Source organism: Bos grunniens, chromosome 15, assembly GCF_055505025.1.
Source record: "Bos grunniens cultivar Pamir isolate PY7600 chromosome 15, Bosgru_T2T1.0, whole genome shotgun sequence".
Classification (NCBI taxonomy): domain Eukaryota; kingdom Metazoa; phylum Chordata; class Mammalia; order Artiodactyla; family Bovidae; genus Bos; species Bos grunniens.
The window spans coordinates 36,002,860-36,016,244 of NC_141179.1; the positions used below are offsets into that span (position 1 = coordinate 36,002,860).

General features: G+C 47.4%; 1 protein-coding gene across 9 annotated transcripts in view; it reads left to right on the forward strand.

The window, feature by feature from the left end:
- The first annotated feature begins 4,451 nt into the window (after positions 1–4,451).
- The window catches only part of PLEKHA7 (pleckstrin homology domain containing A7), a 229,154-nt gene continuing 220,220 nt past the window's right edge, over positions 4,452–13,385 (forward strand). For 4 of the 9 annotated variants that reach the window (XR_015142028.1, XR_015142029.1, XM_086339792.1 and 1 more), the window contains exons 1-3: positions 4,457–4,702; positions 4,819–4,895; positions 4,988–5,045. Coding sequence is in view for 7 of the 9 variants with exons in the window: in XM_086339792.1 (XP_086195918.1) it covers positions 4,491–4,702; positions 4,819–4,895; positions 4,988–5,045 (347 nt within the window). In the remaining 2 variants the exon portion in view is untranslated. Of the gene's footprint in view, positions 4,703–4,818; positions 4,896–4,987; positions 5,046–13,385 lie in introns of all 9 variants that reach the window. The other 5 variants (XM_086339791.1, XM_086339794.1, XM_086339795.1 and 2 more) reach the window with 3 other exon arrangements.

Genomic DNA, 13,385 nt, shown 5'->3' on the forward strand with positions numbered 1-13,385 from the left:
GATTCCCAATCCTTTCTTCTACCCCTCTCCTGGAAACCACGTCTATTTTCTATGTCTATGAGTATGTTTCTGTTTTGTAAATATGTCATTTGTGTTGTATTTTAGGTTCCACATATAAGTGATATCATATGGTATTTGTCTTTCTCTTTCTGACTTACTTTGTTAAATATGTTTTATTTTTTGGCCCAGCTGCACAGCTTGTGGGATCTTAGTTTCCTGACCAGGGATTGGACCTGGGCCCTCGGCAGGTAGAGTGTAGAGCCCTAATCACTGGACCTCCAGGGAATTTCCACCAGTCATTGTTTTTTAATTTTTCAAACTTTTTTTTGATGTGGACCATTTTTAAAGTCTTTGTTGAATTTGTTACAATATTGCTTCTTCTTTTTTCTTTTTTAATGTTTTAGGTTTTTGGATGCCAGATGTATGGGATCTTAGCTTCCAGACCAGGGATTGAACCTGCACCCCCTGCATTGGAAGACTAAGTCTTAACCACTGGACTGCCAGGGAATTCCCTATTTTTTTTTTTTTTTTAAAGCTTTCTGCCCCTGTATCCCTCTGGAACTAGAATAATTCACAAATTATTTCTTCTGATAGTACCCCATAGATGAGGTGGGCTTTCTTTACTCTTTCTCATTCTTTTTTTGTTGTTCTCCTCTGACTGGATAATTTCAAAATTCCTATTTTTTCTTTTTTTCAATTCTTCTAACAAAATTTCTATTTTCTAACTCACAGATTCTTTCCTGTATTTGATTCATTCTGCAGTTGATGTTCTCTGTTGAAATTTTTTTTAAATTTCATTGTATTCTTTAGCTACAGAATTTCTTTGTGGTTCTTTCTTTTCTTTTTTTCTAAGTTTCTGGTACAGCATTATAATTCGATTGCTATTACACTATAAAGTGATTACCTTTTAAGTTATTTTTCTTATTTCTATCTGGTTAAACTTCTCATTTTGTTCATACATTGTTTTCCTGATTTCACTGAATTGTCCTTCTGAGTTTTCTTGTAGCTCATTGAGTTTTCTTAAAACAGAGATATTTATTATTTACTGGGTAAATTGCATATCTCCATGTTTTTGACATCGGTCACTAGAGGATTATTGTGATTCATTGGTGGTATCATGTTTCACTGATTTTTCATGTTCCTATAAGTTTTGAGTTGCTGTCTTTGCATTTGAAAGAGCATCTCCCTTCTCTAGTTTTTACTAACTGCCCTTTTCAATGCATCCAAATTTGTATTTTTTTGCTCCAGTAGTGTGTTGGAACTTCACACCAAACCTGAACTTCCATGAAGACCCTCTTGTCTGTGAGTGATTTTCTAAGACAGTGTTTTCCATGACTCCTGGACTGTGTCTGAGAGGGGCTGTTGGCTCCTAAAGGGTCCACCGCTGGAATCAAGGTTTTGACTGAACTATATGTAGGTAAGACTTCTCTTGGGTCCCTTGGCATATGATGCTGGGTCCACAGATCCCATAAAAGCACTCCTTTCTGTGGATGGATGCCATATTGTTGTTGAAGGTGGGACACAAATAATCAGCCATGATGTACCCTATATGTTAATAGTAGCATATCACATACACAGTTCTGCATTTTGCATTTCACTTAATATCTCAGAGACTATTCTGTACCAGGACATAGATATCTATCTCATTCTTTTAAATAGCTGTTATAGCATCTTATTTTAGGAGCATGGCATAATTCAACCCACTTAAAAAACTGGGGTGTAACTGACATACAACATTGTATTAGTTCCAGGTGTACAGCATAATGATTCAATATTTGTATATATTGTAAAACATCACCACAATGTATCTAGTTAACATCTGTCACCATACAAACCCATTTTTGGGGGGATAGACACTTAGGTTGTTTTTGGTCTTTTGTAACTATTGAATACTCTATTCCAGTGAATACGCTATTACACATGTCTTTATGCCCCTGTGTGAGCATTAACGTAGGATAAATTTCTAGTAGTGGAATTGCTAGGGCAAAGATACATGCATTAAAAAAAAATGCATTTAAATTAGAATAGCTGTTGCCAAATTGCCTTCAAAAAGACAACCATTTTATAGTCCCACCAACAATAAACAAGAATGTCCTTCTTTACAATGTGCACTTTTGTCAGTCTGATACTAAATAACCTTACCTTATTTTAAATCTGCATTTTTACCTCTCCTATGAGGTGGTTGAATATTTTTTCATTTGTTTAAAAGTATTTTCTGTGAACTGAGTGTTCACGTTCTTTGCCCATTTAATGAATTCTTTTAAATTAATGTTTAACAACAAAGACACTGCTTTCCCCTTGTGATTTGCTCGAGTCTCCTCAAAGGCAGGAGGCCCTGAGACAGGTGTTCAAGGTCCTCCGCTATTACACAGCTCCCTCTTTTTATCTCATATGGGCCTCCGTCCCCAACACTACTGTCTGCTCCCAAGGAAGGGACCTTTATGGTTTCCTCATATCTCATACCCCTCCCACAATCCCATGTCTGCTCTCCCATCCCTCCTCTCAGCAGCGTGCTCTCAGTCAAATCTGACCAGTCCTTCAGGGTCCAGCTGAATTCCACCTATCTGAGATGCCTTTCTTTCTCTCTTTTTCACCATTGTGCGTGGCTAGTGGGATCTTAGTTCCCTGACCAGGGATCAAATTTGAGCCCGCAGCAGTGAAAGCATGGAGTCCTAACCACTGGACCACCAGGGAATTCCCTCTTTTTTTTAAAAAAATAATTATTAGAGTACAGTTGATTTACAATGTTGTGGAGCTTCTACTGTATAGCAAAGTGAGTTAGTTACACATATATACATTCTTTTAATTCTTTTCCCATATAGGTCACTGAGTATTGAGTAGAGTTCCCTGTGCTATAATGTAGGTTTTTGTTGCCTGCTGAGTCACTTCAGTTGTGTCCAACTCTTTGCAACCCCATGGACTGTAGCCCTCCAGGCTCCTCTGTCTGTGGGATTCTCCAGGCAAGAATACTGGAGTGGGTTGCCATGCCCTCCTCCAGGGGATCTTCCTGACTCAGGGATCGAACCAGTGTCTCTTATGTCACCTGCATTGGCAGGCAAGTTCTTTACCACTAGCACGATCAAGGTCCTTATTAGTGGGGCTCCTTTCTGAATCTAGCCTACAGTTTCACTTTTAGATGAGTTTCATCCCACCAATCACAGCCCTCCCAGAGCTCATCTTCCTCTCTGTCCACTCTCGGTGTGTAGGGCAGTCAGGATGGAGTGTGTTTCATGCACTCAACCTGCATTTACTGTATACATGAGTCAGGCACTATTCCAGGAACTGGGGATATGGCAGTGAGTGAGACACAACAAGCACCTCCTCTTATCCAGCTGACATTTTACTGGTGGGTGTGTTCGATAATATACAACAAACAGGCAATAAACAAATAAGAATGTCAACTAAGTGCGCAGAGGTAAAGGAATAGACAGTAAGGGGAGGGAAAGGGTCTCCTTTAGACAGGTCAGGGGAGAGAACCCTCATGAGATGAGGAGAGAGCAAATACCTGAACATGAGAAGGCTTAGGCCACAAAAAAGCAGCTTCCAGAGCCCCCAGGCAATGGCACCCCACTCCAGTACTCTTGCCTGGAAAATCCCATGGATGGAGGAGCCTGGTAGGCTGCAGCCCATGGGGTCGCTAAGAGTCGGGCACGACTGAGCGACTTCACTTTCACTTTTCACTTTCATGCATTGGAGAAGGAAATGGCAACCCACTCCAGTGTTCTTGCCTGGAGAATCCCAGGGACAGAGGAGCCTAGTGGGCTGCCGTCTATGGGGTCGCACAGAGTCGGACACGGCTGAAGTGACTTAGGAGCAGCAGCAGAGCCCCCACTAGAGGCCCTGCCTGGGGGGTGGGTGGGGTCTGTGCTTCTAAAGATGGAAGAGAAGAAGCATGGCTTTCAGCACCTATCACTAATCTCCGTATCTTCAGGGTTCTGTGTTTGGTGTGTCTGGGGAAGACCCGTGCCCTCCAGCTTCATCTGCCTGCTGCAAACTTGGGAAAATGAAATCATGCCTGACCTCGGATTAACAGAGCACGTATAGGTAGCCAGGGTCCATTTAAACACTTCACACCACTGCTATTTGATCTACCGTCCTAACCCATGTGGTATTTACTGCGAACTTTTTACAATGGAAGAAACCGGGGCTCGGAATATGGAAGTAACCTGTTGAGGTTTAGATGGTTTAGACAAGAAGTACAGTTCCTGGAGAGTTGTGTCGCGGGGGTCCGGTGGGCTTCACTGGGGCATTTGAGGAGTTTGCCTGTTTCAAGAGTTTGCCCGCCTCGCCCCGAAGGCGGCTCCCGCCCTGCTGCGGCCTCAGGGGCCAAGGGGCATGCGGCGGGCTGGGGGCGGGGAAGGCGCGGGGACAAAGGCCGCGGCTACCGCGCCGCGGAGGGCGGGTGCGGCGGCGAAGTCCCGCCGCGGTGCCGGGACCGGGCGAGCCCGGGCACTGGCCGCGCGCCCGCGCCGCTAGGAACCAGCGCCTCCATGGATCGCTCGGGGGCGCAGCCCGGGCCCGCGCAGGCCGAGCCCGCCTGGCCGCCGCCCGCGCCGCCCCCGCCCCCGCCCCCGCCCCCTCCTCCTCTCCCCGCGGCGGCTCCGCGCGCGGCGAACATGGCGGCGGCGACGGTCGGGCGGGACACTTTACCTGAGCACTGGTCCTACGGCGTGTGCCGGGACGGCCGCGTCTTCTTCATCAAGTGCGGCGCGGGAAAGCCAGGACGCGGGCAGGGGCGCGGGCGGGCGGGGGTGCGGGCCGGGCGGGCGCCCCCGGAGCGGCGGCGGCGCTAACAGGTGCACCTCTCTCTTCCCTCAGTGATCAGCTCCGCTACACGACCTGGCTGCACCCGCGCACCGGGGAGCCCGTCAACTCCGGCCACATGATCCGCTCAGGTGGGCGCCGGAAGGGAGGAGTGGGGCGCCTGGAGGGGGGGCGTGCGCGTGGGTGGCCCAAGTTTGATCAGACTTTTCTCGCGTTCCCGCAGACCTGCCCCGTGGCTGGGAGGAGGGCTTCACGGAGGAGGGCGCCAGCTACTTCATCGAGTGAGTGTTGGGGGCGCCGGGCCCGTACCTGTGCCTTGAGGGTCAGATCGGGTTTCCGACGCGCCCCCGCTCCCTCCCCCCGCGCGGGTCCGGGCGGGTTGGCGCGCACTGAGCCGTACTCGTGTGAGGTTTTTTTGTGCCTGATTTCTGTGGCGGGCTCTAGGGGGGAGGTGGGAAGGAGGCCGTATCTACACAGGGGGATTCTGGAGTAGGGCCCGATGTGGGCGCCGGGGGCTTCAAACTGCGCCCTGGACACCGCGACTGGGCGGGATTCGGGCGCTGTTGCGATGGCATGGACACACCCCCTCACTGGGGTCTCCGGCTGCAAGGAACCTGGCGCGCGCCGGGGTTGGGGAGAGCAGAAGTAGGAGTTCTGATCCGGGTCCAGCAGCTGGGGTTCGGGAGAGAGGAAGAGAGACGGACGGTGTCTCGTCTGGGGGAATTTTATCTTCTGGGGCGCGATCTCTCGGATGGTTGGTGGAGAGTCGGAACCGCACTCCGCACAGCTCCAAAGCAGGGGCCTGCGGGGGAGAGAGAGGGTGGGGAGGGGAACGGTCGGCCAATTACGTTCCTCGAAGACTCCTGCCTTTGGTAGTCAGTCAGCTTTCCGTAAAAGCTCGGGAGCCCCAGTCGACAGGTCCCCTAGACCTAGGTGTGCAGGAATGAAATCGAGGCCCAGGGAGTTCAGGCGCCCTTCCGACGCTAACACTAGTATAGTCTTTACTTTCTCACTCTGGGTGTGGACCTGTGTTGCAGCGTTTTTTTGCAGCCTCCTGCCTGCTCGCGGGAGTTCAGAAACTGCTTTTGATCCTCTGCCCCAGTGCCTGGCACAGAGTAGGTACTCGGTAAATGTTTGCTCACGGAATGAATAAACTAGCCAAAGGATGGACGCGGGTGTATGTTAAGGGTGAGTGAGAACTCCTTTCTTCACCAACTGAAACATTGCTAGTCAGTAGTGGAGCAACATATTTGAAACTCGAATGGTCTAAAATACCCCAGAGCCTCCCTCCCCGTTTTTGGGCTCTGGCAGGTGGTTGAAATTCTGTTGGATGAGATTTATAGTAACGACCAATAGCTGTTTTGCTATTCTACCTCATATTTGTGTTTGAGAGAGAAGTTGGGGAGCTGGCTGGTGTCAACTTGAAAAATAGTCACAACCTAAAAGTTGAGAGTTATGGTTTATTCGGTGGAAATTTTTAGGTCTCAAGCCTGGGAGGCAGCATGTCAAGTAACTCTCAGAGAAGTGCTCAGGAGGTGAGGGGAGGAGCCAGTTTTGCAACAAAGGGCAGGTTGTCTGAACATCAAAAGATTATTGTTAATTAAAGAAAACCATATATCCCAAGTTAAGGAATTTAGTGTCTTCTGTGTATGGGAAGATATAAGAGTCTGGATTCAATGAAATCATTTTTTTCCTATGTACCTCAGCTAGGATCCTGGTTTTCACATCCTGAGCTTCCTTTCCTCAACGGCTTATGGTAGGGAGTGGTTGTAGTCTGAGGGCTGCTGCTGCTAAGTCACTTCAGTCGTGTCCAACTCTGTGTGACCCCATAGACTGCAGCCCACCAGGCTCCCCCATCCCTGGGATTCTCCAGGCAAGAACACTGGAGTGGGTTGCCATTTCCTTCTCCAATGCATGAAAATGAAAAGTGAAAGTGAAGTCGCTCAGTCGTGTCCAACTCGACCCCATGGCCTGCAGCCTACCAGGCTCCTCCGCCCATGGGATTTTCCAGGCAAGAGTACTGGAGTGGGGTGTCATTGCCTTCTCCCTGAGGGCTGCTAGATGGCAGGTATTCTCCTTCCTGAGTTTCCTTAGGGCTGATGACTGTCACATCCTTGTTTCCTGATATGGCAGGAAATATTCTATTTCTTACTGGGGCCTCAGACTTCTTGGTCAGTGGGCTTCTCTGGCTCATAATTGCATTTATTGATATTATGAGATTTCTCCTGTGTACCACACATTGTTCTAGGCATTGCGACTACGGAAGTGAATGAGGCAGACACTGGTCAGGTAGGTACTCAGGGAGTTTGCAATGAGTAGGGGAGGGAAGGAAGCAGAAAAACAAGTAAAAAGACAAACAAGAGTAATGTCAGATAGTGGTAACTAGCATGCAGAAAATTAAAGTAAGATGATGTGGTAAGTAACTGGGCGATTTGGTTGGATTGGAGGTTAGTGTTGGAGTTCTGAATAGGTGACATTTAAGGTATAATCTGAATGACAAGAAAGAGCCATCTTTGTGTTGATGAGCTGGTAAAGCATTTCTAGAAGAGAGAAACTGCCGGTGAAAGGGCTTTAAGGCACAAAAGAGCTTCAAATTCAAGGAGCAGAAAGGCCAGTGTGGCTGGAGTGTGGTGCAATAAGGGAGAAAGTGGCAGAAGAGGCTGCAGGATCTTAGTTCCCCAACCAGGGATTGGACCTGGGTCCAGGCAACCGCTGGATGGCCAGGGAGTTACCTGATTTACATTTTCAGAATGGTCGCTCTGCCTGCTCTAGTGTGGGCTGTAGGTGGACAAGTGCAGGGACAGCGGTGGGAGGCTATTGCTGTAGTCCAGGCAGGAGTTAATGAAGGCCTGACTGAGGGTGGTAGGTAGTGCTGGAGATGGAGAGAAGTAGTCTTAGTGATTGGGTTGCAGTCTGTGAGAAAAAGACAAGGGTCAGGGATGACTCCCAAGGGCTTGAGCACCTGAGTGGATGGGGCTCACGTCACTGAGATAGGAAGGCTGGGAGCAGGTTTGAGGTGTGGGGGAGAGCATGAGATCTTGTTTTGCCATGTTACATTTTGATGTGACTGTATCAGTTAGTCAGATGTGTGAATCTGGGCCCTGGAGAGAGAGAGGACTAGAGATATACATTTGGGCATCATAAGGTTATTCAAGGCCTAGATTCGATGGAATCACTTAGAAAAAGAGTTTAGAGAAAAGATCACCTAAGCCTTGGGAGAGAGTAGCATTTAGGAATTGGCAAAAGAGAAGGACTGAAAAGGTAGGAGAAAGCCCAGGAGAATGAGGGGTCCCACAAGCCTAAAGGACAAATCCTGAGTGAAATAAGTAGAAAAGAATACTTGGGGTGAGGAAATAGTAAGTATAGGCAAATCTTCCAGGTGGTTTTGTTGCAAAGTGGAGTTGAGGAACTGAGAACTAGAGAGGATGTGCATTTTGGGGGTGCATGGTTGTAGAGGGAGATTATACAGCATGTTTTGTTTGGATGGGAACGATCCAGTAGAGATGGAGAAGTAGATGATGCAAGAAAGAGATGGGACAGTTACTGGAGCAGTGTTTCAGCGATAGTGGGAGGGAAGGCATCCAGGACTTCAGTCTCATTGGTCTCAGACAGGAACCAGGCCTTTTAGCCATTTGCAGAAAGGAAGAGGGTGAGTGCCAGAGCTGATATAAGGAGGTTCATAGGGTCGGTGAGAGGAGAGGTAGGTATTCCTTTCTGATAGGTTCTGTCTTTTCCATGAGGTATTAGGCAAAGTCTTGGGCTGGGGGACTTGAAGAGTGTAGGACTCTATAGTCACAGCCTCCCAACCTTCCTGTCTTTTGCTGACTCTTCTCCAGTAACTGGTATCAAGTCCCTGGTGATCATCTTACAGCAAACCCTGACTCCCTACCTGGCACTCTAACTCCTAGGGCCTTGACGAGTCCTCCCAGGCCCAGGGGAAAGCAATATGTGAAAGTGTCCCTGCGCTCAAAGGTGATCTATGTGGGGAAGCTGAGACCCTATGGCAGTCGATTATATTTCCTACCTCCCCTGACAATTTCTTGAGAGACTTAAGGGTTTGCGAGTTACTGTTCTCCTTTTCCCCCAATAAAAATATTCTTTCAGTCTGCTTTCTTAGATTTGCTATGAGCATTTCTGAGTGTTGTATTTTTTATAGATCCTCTTCCAATAGGGCTCAGCTAGAAGGACGAAGCCCATGTGCAGCTGCTTGTATTTTCCCTACTGGATCCTCAGACTAGAGAGTCATGTGAATTTTTTAGGATGTATCAGTAGATTTGGCAGATGTTTGAATACTTTCCAGAGAAAAGTTTCTTGAAGCAGAAAACCTTGAGCTAAGGCAGGTGGATTTTAGTTTGATTTCTGCACTTTTGATTAGTTTTGGGGTTAACTTGGGACAGAAACAAGGACTCTGCTCCTGGTTCTCCTGGTTCTAGACTCCATGATGCTGGTATTCCCTAGGAAGACTTCCTGTAATCCAGCGCTTCTTTACTTTCTCTTAGCCAGAGACCAAGTTATGATAGTAATTGGGATAGTAGTGTCATTAATAGCAATAGCAATGGTAGTAATAGCAATTATGTAATGCTGCTGCTGCTAAGTCACTTCAGTCATGTCCGACTCTGTGCGACCCCAGAGACGGCAGCCCACCAGGCTCCTCCGTCCCTGGGATTCTCCAGGCAAGAACACTGGAATGGTTTGCTGTTTCCTCCTCCAATGCATGCATGCATGCTAAGTTGCTTCAGTCGTGGCCAACTCTGTGTGACCCTATGGACAGCAGCCCACCAGGCTCCTCTGTCCACAGTATTCTCTAGGCAAGAATACTGGAGTGGGATGCCATTTCCTTCTCCAGCAATTATGTAATAGCTTCATCTTTTTGAGTCCTTGAAAAATGCCAGAAACTGTTTTTGTAACTATTATCTGATTTAATTCTCACAACAACTTGATGAAGTAGGAACTGTTACTAGTTCCATTTTACCAACGAGGAATCTTGTATAATCCTGGGTATTCAGGCGGAAAAGGGCAGTTGATGTTCTTCAGTACCTTTTCTTTTTTGAAATGTTATTTATTTATTTTTGGCGGCGCTGGGTCTTCGTTGGTGCTGCAGAGTGGTCTTTTCTCTAGTTTCGGGGACCAGGGCTATTCTTGGTTGTGATGTGTGGGCTTTTCATTGTGGCGGCTTCTCTTGTTGCAGAGCACGGGCTCTAGGGCATGTGGGCTTCAGTAGCTGCGGCTTGCAGACTCTAGAGCACGGGCTCAGTTGTGGCACATGGTTTCAGTTGCTGCATGGCATGTGGGATCTTCCTGGACCAGGGATTGAACCTGTGTCTCTTGTATTGGCAGGCAGATTCTTTACCACTGAGCCACCAGGGAAGCCCCATCCAGTACCTTTTCTTATTGATCCTTCTAACAGGCCCTAGAAGCAGCAAATCATGGATTATCCTGTTTTACAGATGATGAAATTCAAGTTCATGAAAGTTCAGTTATTTGGCTAAAGTGTTAGAGCTGGGAGTCTTCATGGTCACCATGGTAGTGGTGGTGGTGGCTTCTACCCCACATCACCAGTGAGAACTTGTGTTGATACTTGAAGCAGTCTTGTATCATGTATCATCACTCTGAGTCAGGCTGCCCAGGGCTCGTGTGGCCACACCCCTTCTTTGTTTTACTGGGGATTGAGGTGCCTTGAATCGGCAGCAGCCCTTGGTATCCTGTGCTGATTGGTGGTGGCGGCACATGTCTCTGATGAGTAAGAAATGGAAGACATTAATTTTTTTTTTCCTGCACTATATGGCTATTGGGAATCTTAGTTCCCCAACCAGAGATGGAACCCACGTGCCCTGCAGTGGCAGTGCGGAGTCCTAACCACTAGTCCACCAGGGAATTCCCCGTTAACTATTACTTAGTGAAAACAGTTTGACAGACACACCCTTTTCAAACATGAAACCCATGAAGGAAAAGTTCTAGAAGAGGCTTTGGGAGCTAGAGTATCACAGTGGGCTGGTCTTCAGGGTTTCATGGAACCCTGTAAGTTGGGTTCTCCCTACAGCAGCCTTTGAATAGCTCTTAAGTTGACAAGCAGGAGGAATGGCACAGAGGAGGGGTCCTGGCTCCTCCGAGACTTTCGTGCCCAGTGCAGCACTGGACAGAGTAGGCATTGGTATTATTGAAGTAGGTCAGGGGTGTAGGGGAAACTGGGCAAGTTGAAGGAACAAAGCCGTCGGAAACCACACCTGTCAGGGCTGATACCTGGACCTCAGGCTTCTTGGATGTTGTCGCTTGCTGTCAAGAACAGCACTCAGTGTGGGAACCTGGCGTCCTTTGGCTTCTTCACCTTATAACCTCATGCCGTGTCTGGGGAGCGAGACGTTTGTTGGTCTTTGGACCAGGCCTCCCACCCTCCCTGGATACCAGGCTTTAGTGTCTGCTGTAACTTGGCTTCAGGGTCCTGGTGGGAAACAGATGATTCCACAAGGTCTCATCTAGCTTGAAGGCCCTCGGTTTTAGCTTTCGAGCCTTCCAGGGCTGTCCTGTGTAGATGCCATTCTCCTTGTGGGTGCCCATTGGATTAAGGCCAGTTTCTCCTCCCAGCCCTTTGGACTGCAGCAGATCCCAGGGCAGGACTGGAAACCTGATTTGCAGTACCCTGTGCAAAATCAGAGTGTTTTAAAAGCCATGCAAAAAAGTGCCATTAAAGGTATTAAAGTATAAAGATCCTTTCTTTGCTTCTGCAGGCTTTTCCTCCACTTGTCATGGCATTTCTACTTGCTATCGATATTTAATGTCATTCTAAGTTTAGAAAAATAAAAAATTTAAATTCTTGGCATAAATCTTGTGGTTCCTCTCTGTATTGTGGAATATAAAGTTTTCAGTGCAAACATTAGGTCTTTGACCTCACAGGCTGAATCGCCACCATCATGCCCCACTGCTAGACACCATGGGGCAAGAGTGCTGGTGCTCAGAGCCCCTGGACAGGAGTGAGTAGCAGCAGTGCTGGGCCGAGCTGTGTGCTCCGAGGCGGCTGGGAGCGGGCAGGCAGAAGAACCCATCGCATGGAGGCAGGGAGTGGAGACCAGGCGTGAACCAAGGCTTCAGGCCTCCTTCAGAAGGATCACTCCTCTAGAATAATGCTGAATATCTAGAATGTGTGTTTTTATTCTACAAACACAGTCTGAAATTAAAGGGAGAGAGGAGGAATTGGGGAGTGAAGGTTGAACCAGGCGTGACAGGACGTCCAGGTGGGGACCCCAGTCAGCTCCAGGCACTAGGTATAGAAGCCTGTGAATACAGGATGGCCCAGGAAACTGCCCTCTTGAAGTTTAATTAAGCCATCAGCCAAGGGAGAGTCTTCCAGGGCACCCCTAGGAAGAAGTCTGTCCCGTCTGCCACGTATTCCTCCCCAGACAAATGTTGAACTTCATGGTGGTGAAATTTGTCTTGTAGCACGCCAGCCTGTTCATTCAGGTATTTGTCATCTTTCTCATTGAGGTATTGCTGGGAACAGCAGTCCCAGCAACTTTATTTCAGACCAGAAAGCAACAGTTCCACAAAGAATGGGAAATTAGCAGCTTACATCTGTTTAGAAGGGAAATTCTGAAACCTCTTGTTGAAGGTTAAGAAAAGGTTCTCCCAGCTTGCAAGCCTTGGCGTAATCCCACACTTTATGTTTCATTTCCTGGTTGCTTTATCAAGGGTGAAAACTGGCTCATAGATTGAAATGTTAGGTTCTGTGTGAAAGGAACAAGAGCGTTGTTGTGTAGAGAGCTGGGGAAGGATTAAGAGTCGTGATTTGTGCCACGGTCTCAAAACCAACCCAGAAAAGATCTGGCAAAACCTCTTTAAGACAAATGATGGCAAGTGGCTTCTTAAGGCTCTTATTTTCAGAAAAAGACAGGTGGGTGATTTGCGGTGCAGTGTGTATGTGAAGAGGGTGGATGTAGATCTCATTCTCTTAATATTTATGGGAGTAAATTTTGGGCTTCCTAAATGGAGGACTTTGGGAAAAGGAGCTTATGTAAGAAAGCAGTTCATGATGTGAACTGTTTGGTGATTTAGTGAGGTGCTTACTCTTGTTTTCTGTGTCTTCAGAAAAGAGCATGGTTTTGAATCTTTTTGCTCCATGTAAAAGAACAACATCTCTGCAAACTGTCAAGGTGTCTTAAGTAAATATTGGCAGAGGAAAAAACATGGGAAAATATGGTTTTGTTTGTCTGTTGTTTTTAAATGAGTATCAAAACATTTACTTCCAAAACACTGAGAAGTGTTTGGGTTAATGATTTATTGCTTATGGAGTGCTTCATGAATATTATCAGGTTGGAGGCTCACAATTACGGCATTTTTAAGTGCAGAGATGTGGGCTCATAGAGATTCAAAGTGAGTTCCTAAAGTCAAGTGCTGTATTAACTCAGCCTTTTCAGGCTTCACAGAAGCTGGTGAGCATGTTGTCTCAGCCCAGGGCTTCTCAGACCTTCAACCACAGCTCTAATGTCAGAAACGTGCCTGCTAAGTTGTTTCAGTCATGTTCGACTCTTTGTGACTCTATGGACCAGCTCGTCAGGCTCCTCTGTCCATGGGATTCTCCAGGCAAGAATACTGGAGTGGGTTGCCATTTCTTCTTCCAAGGGATCTTT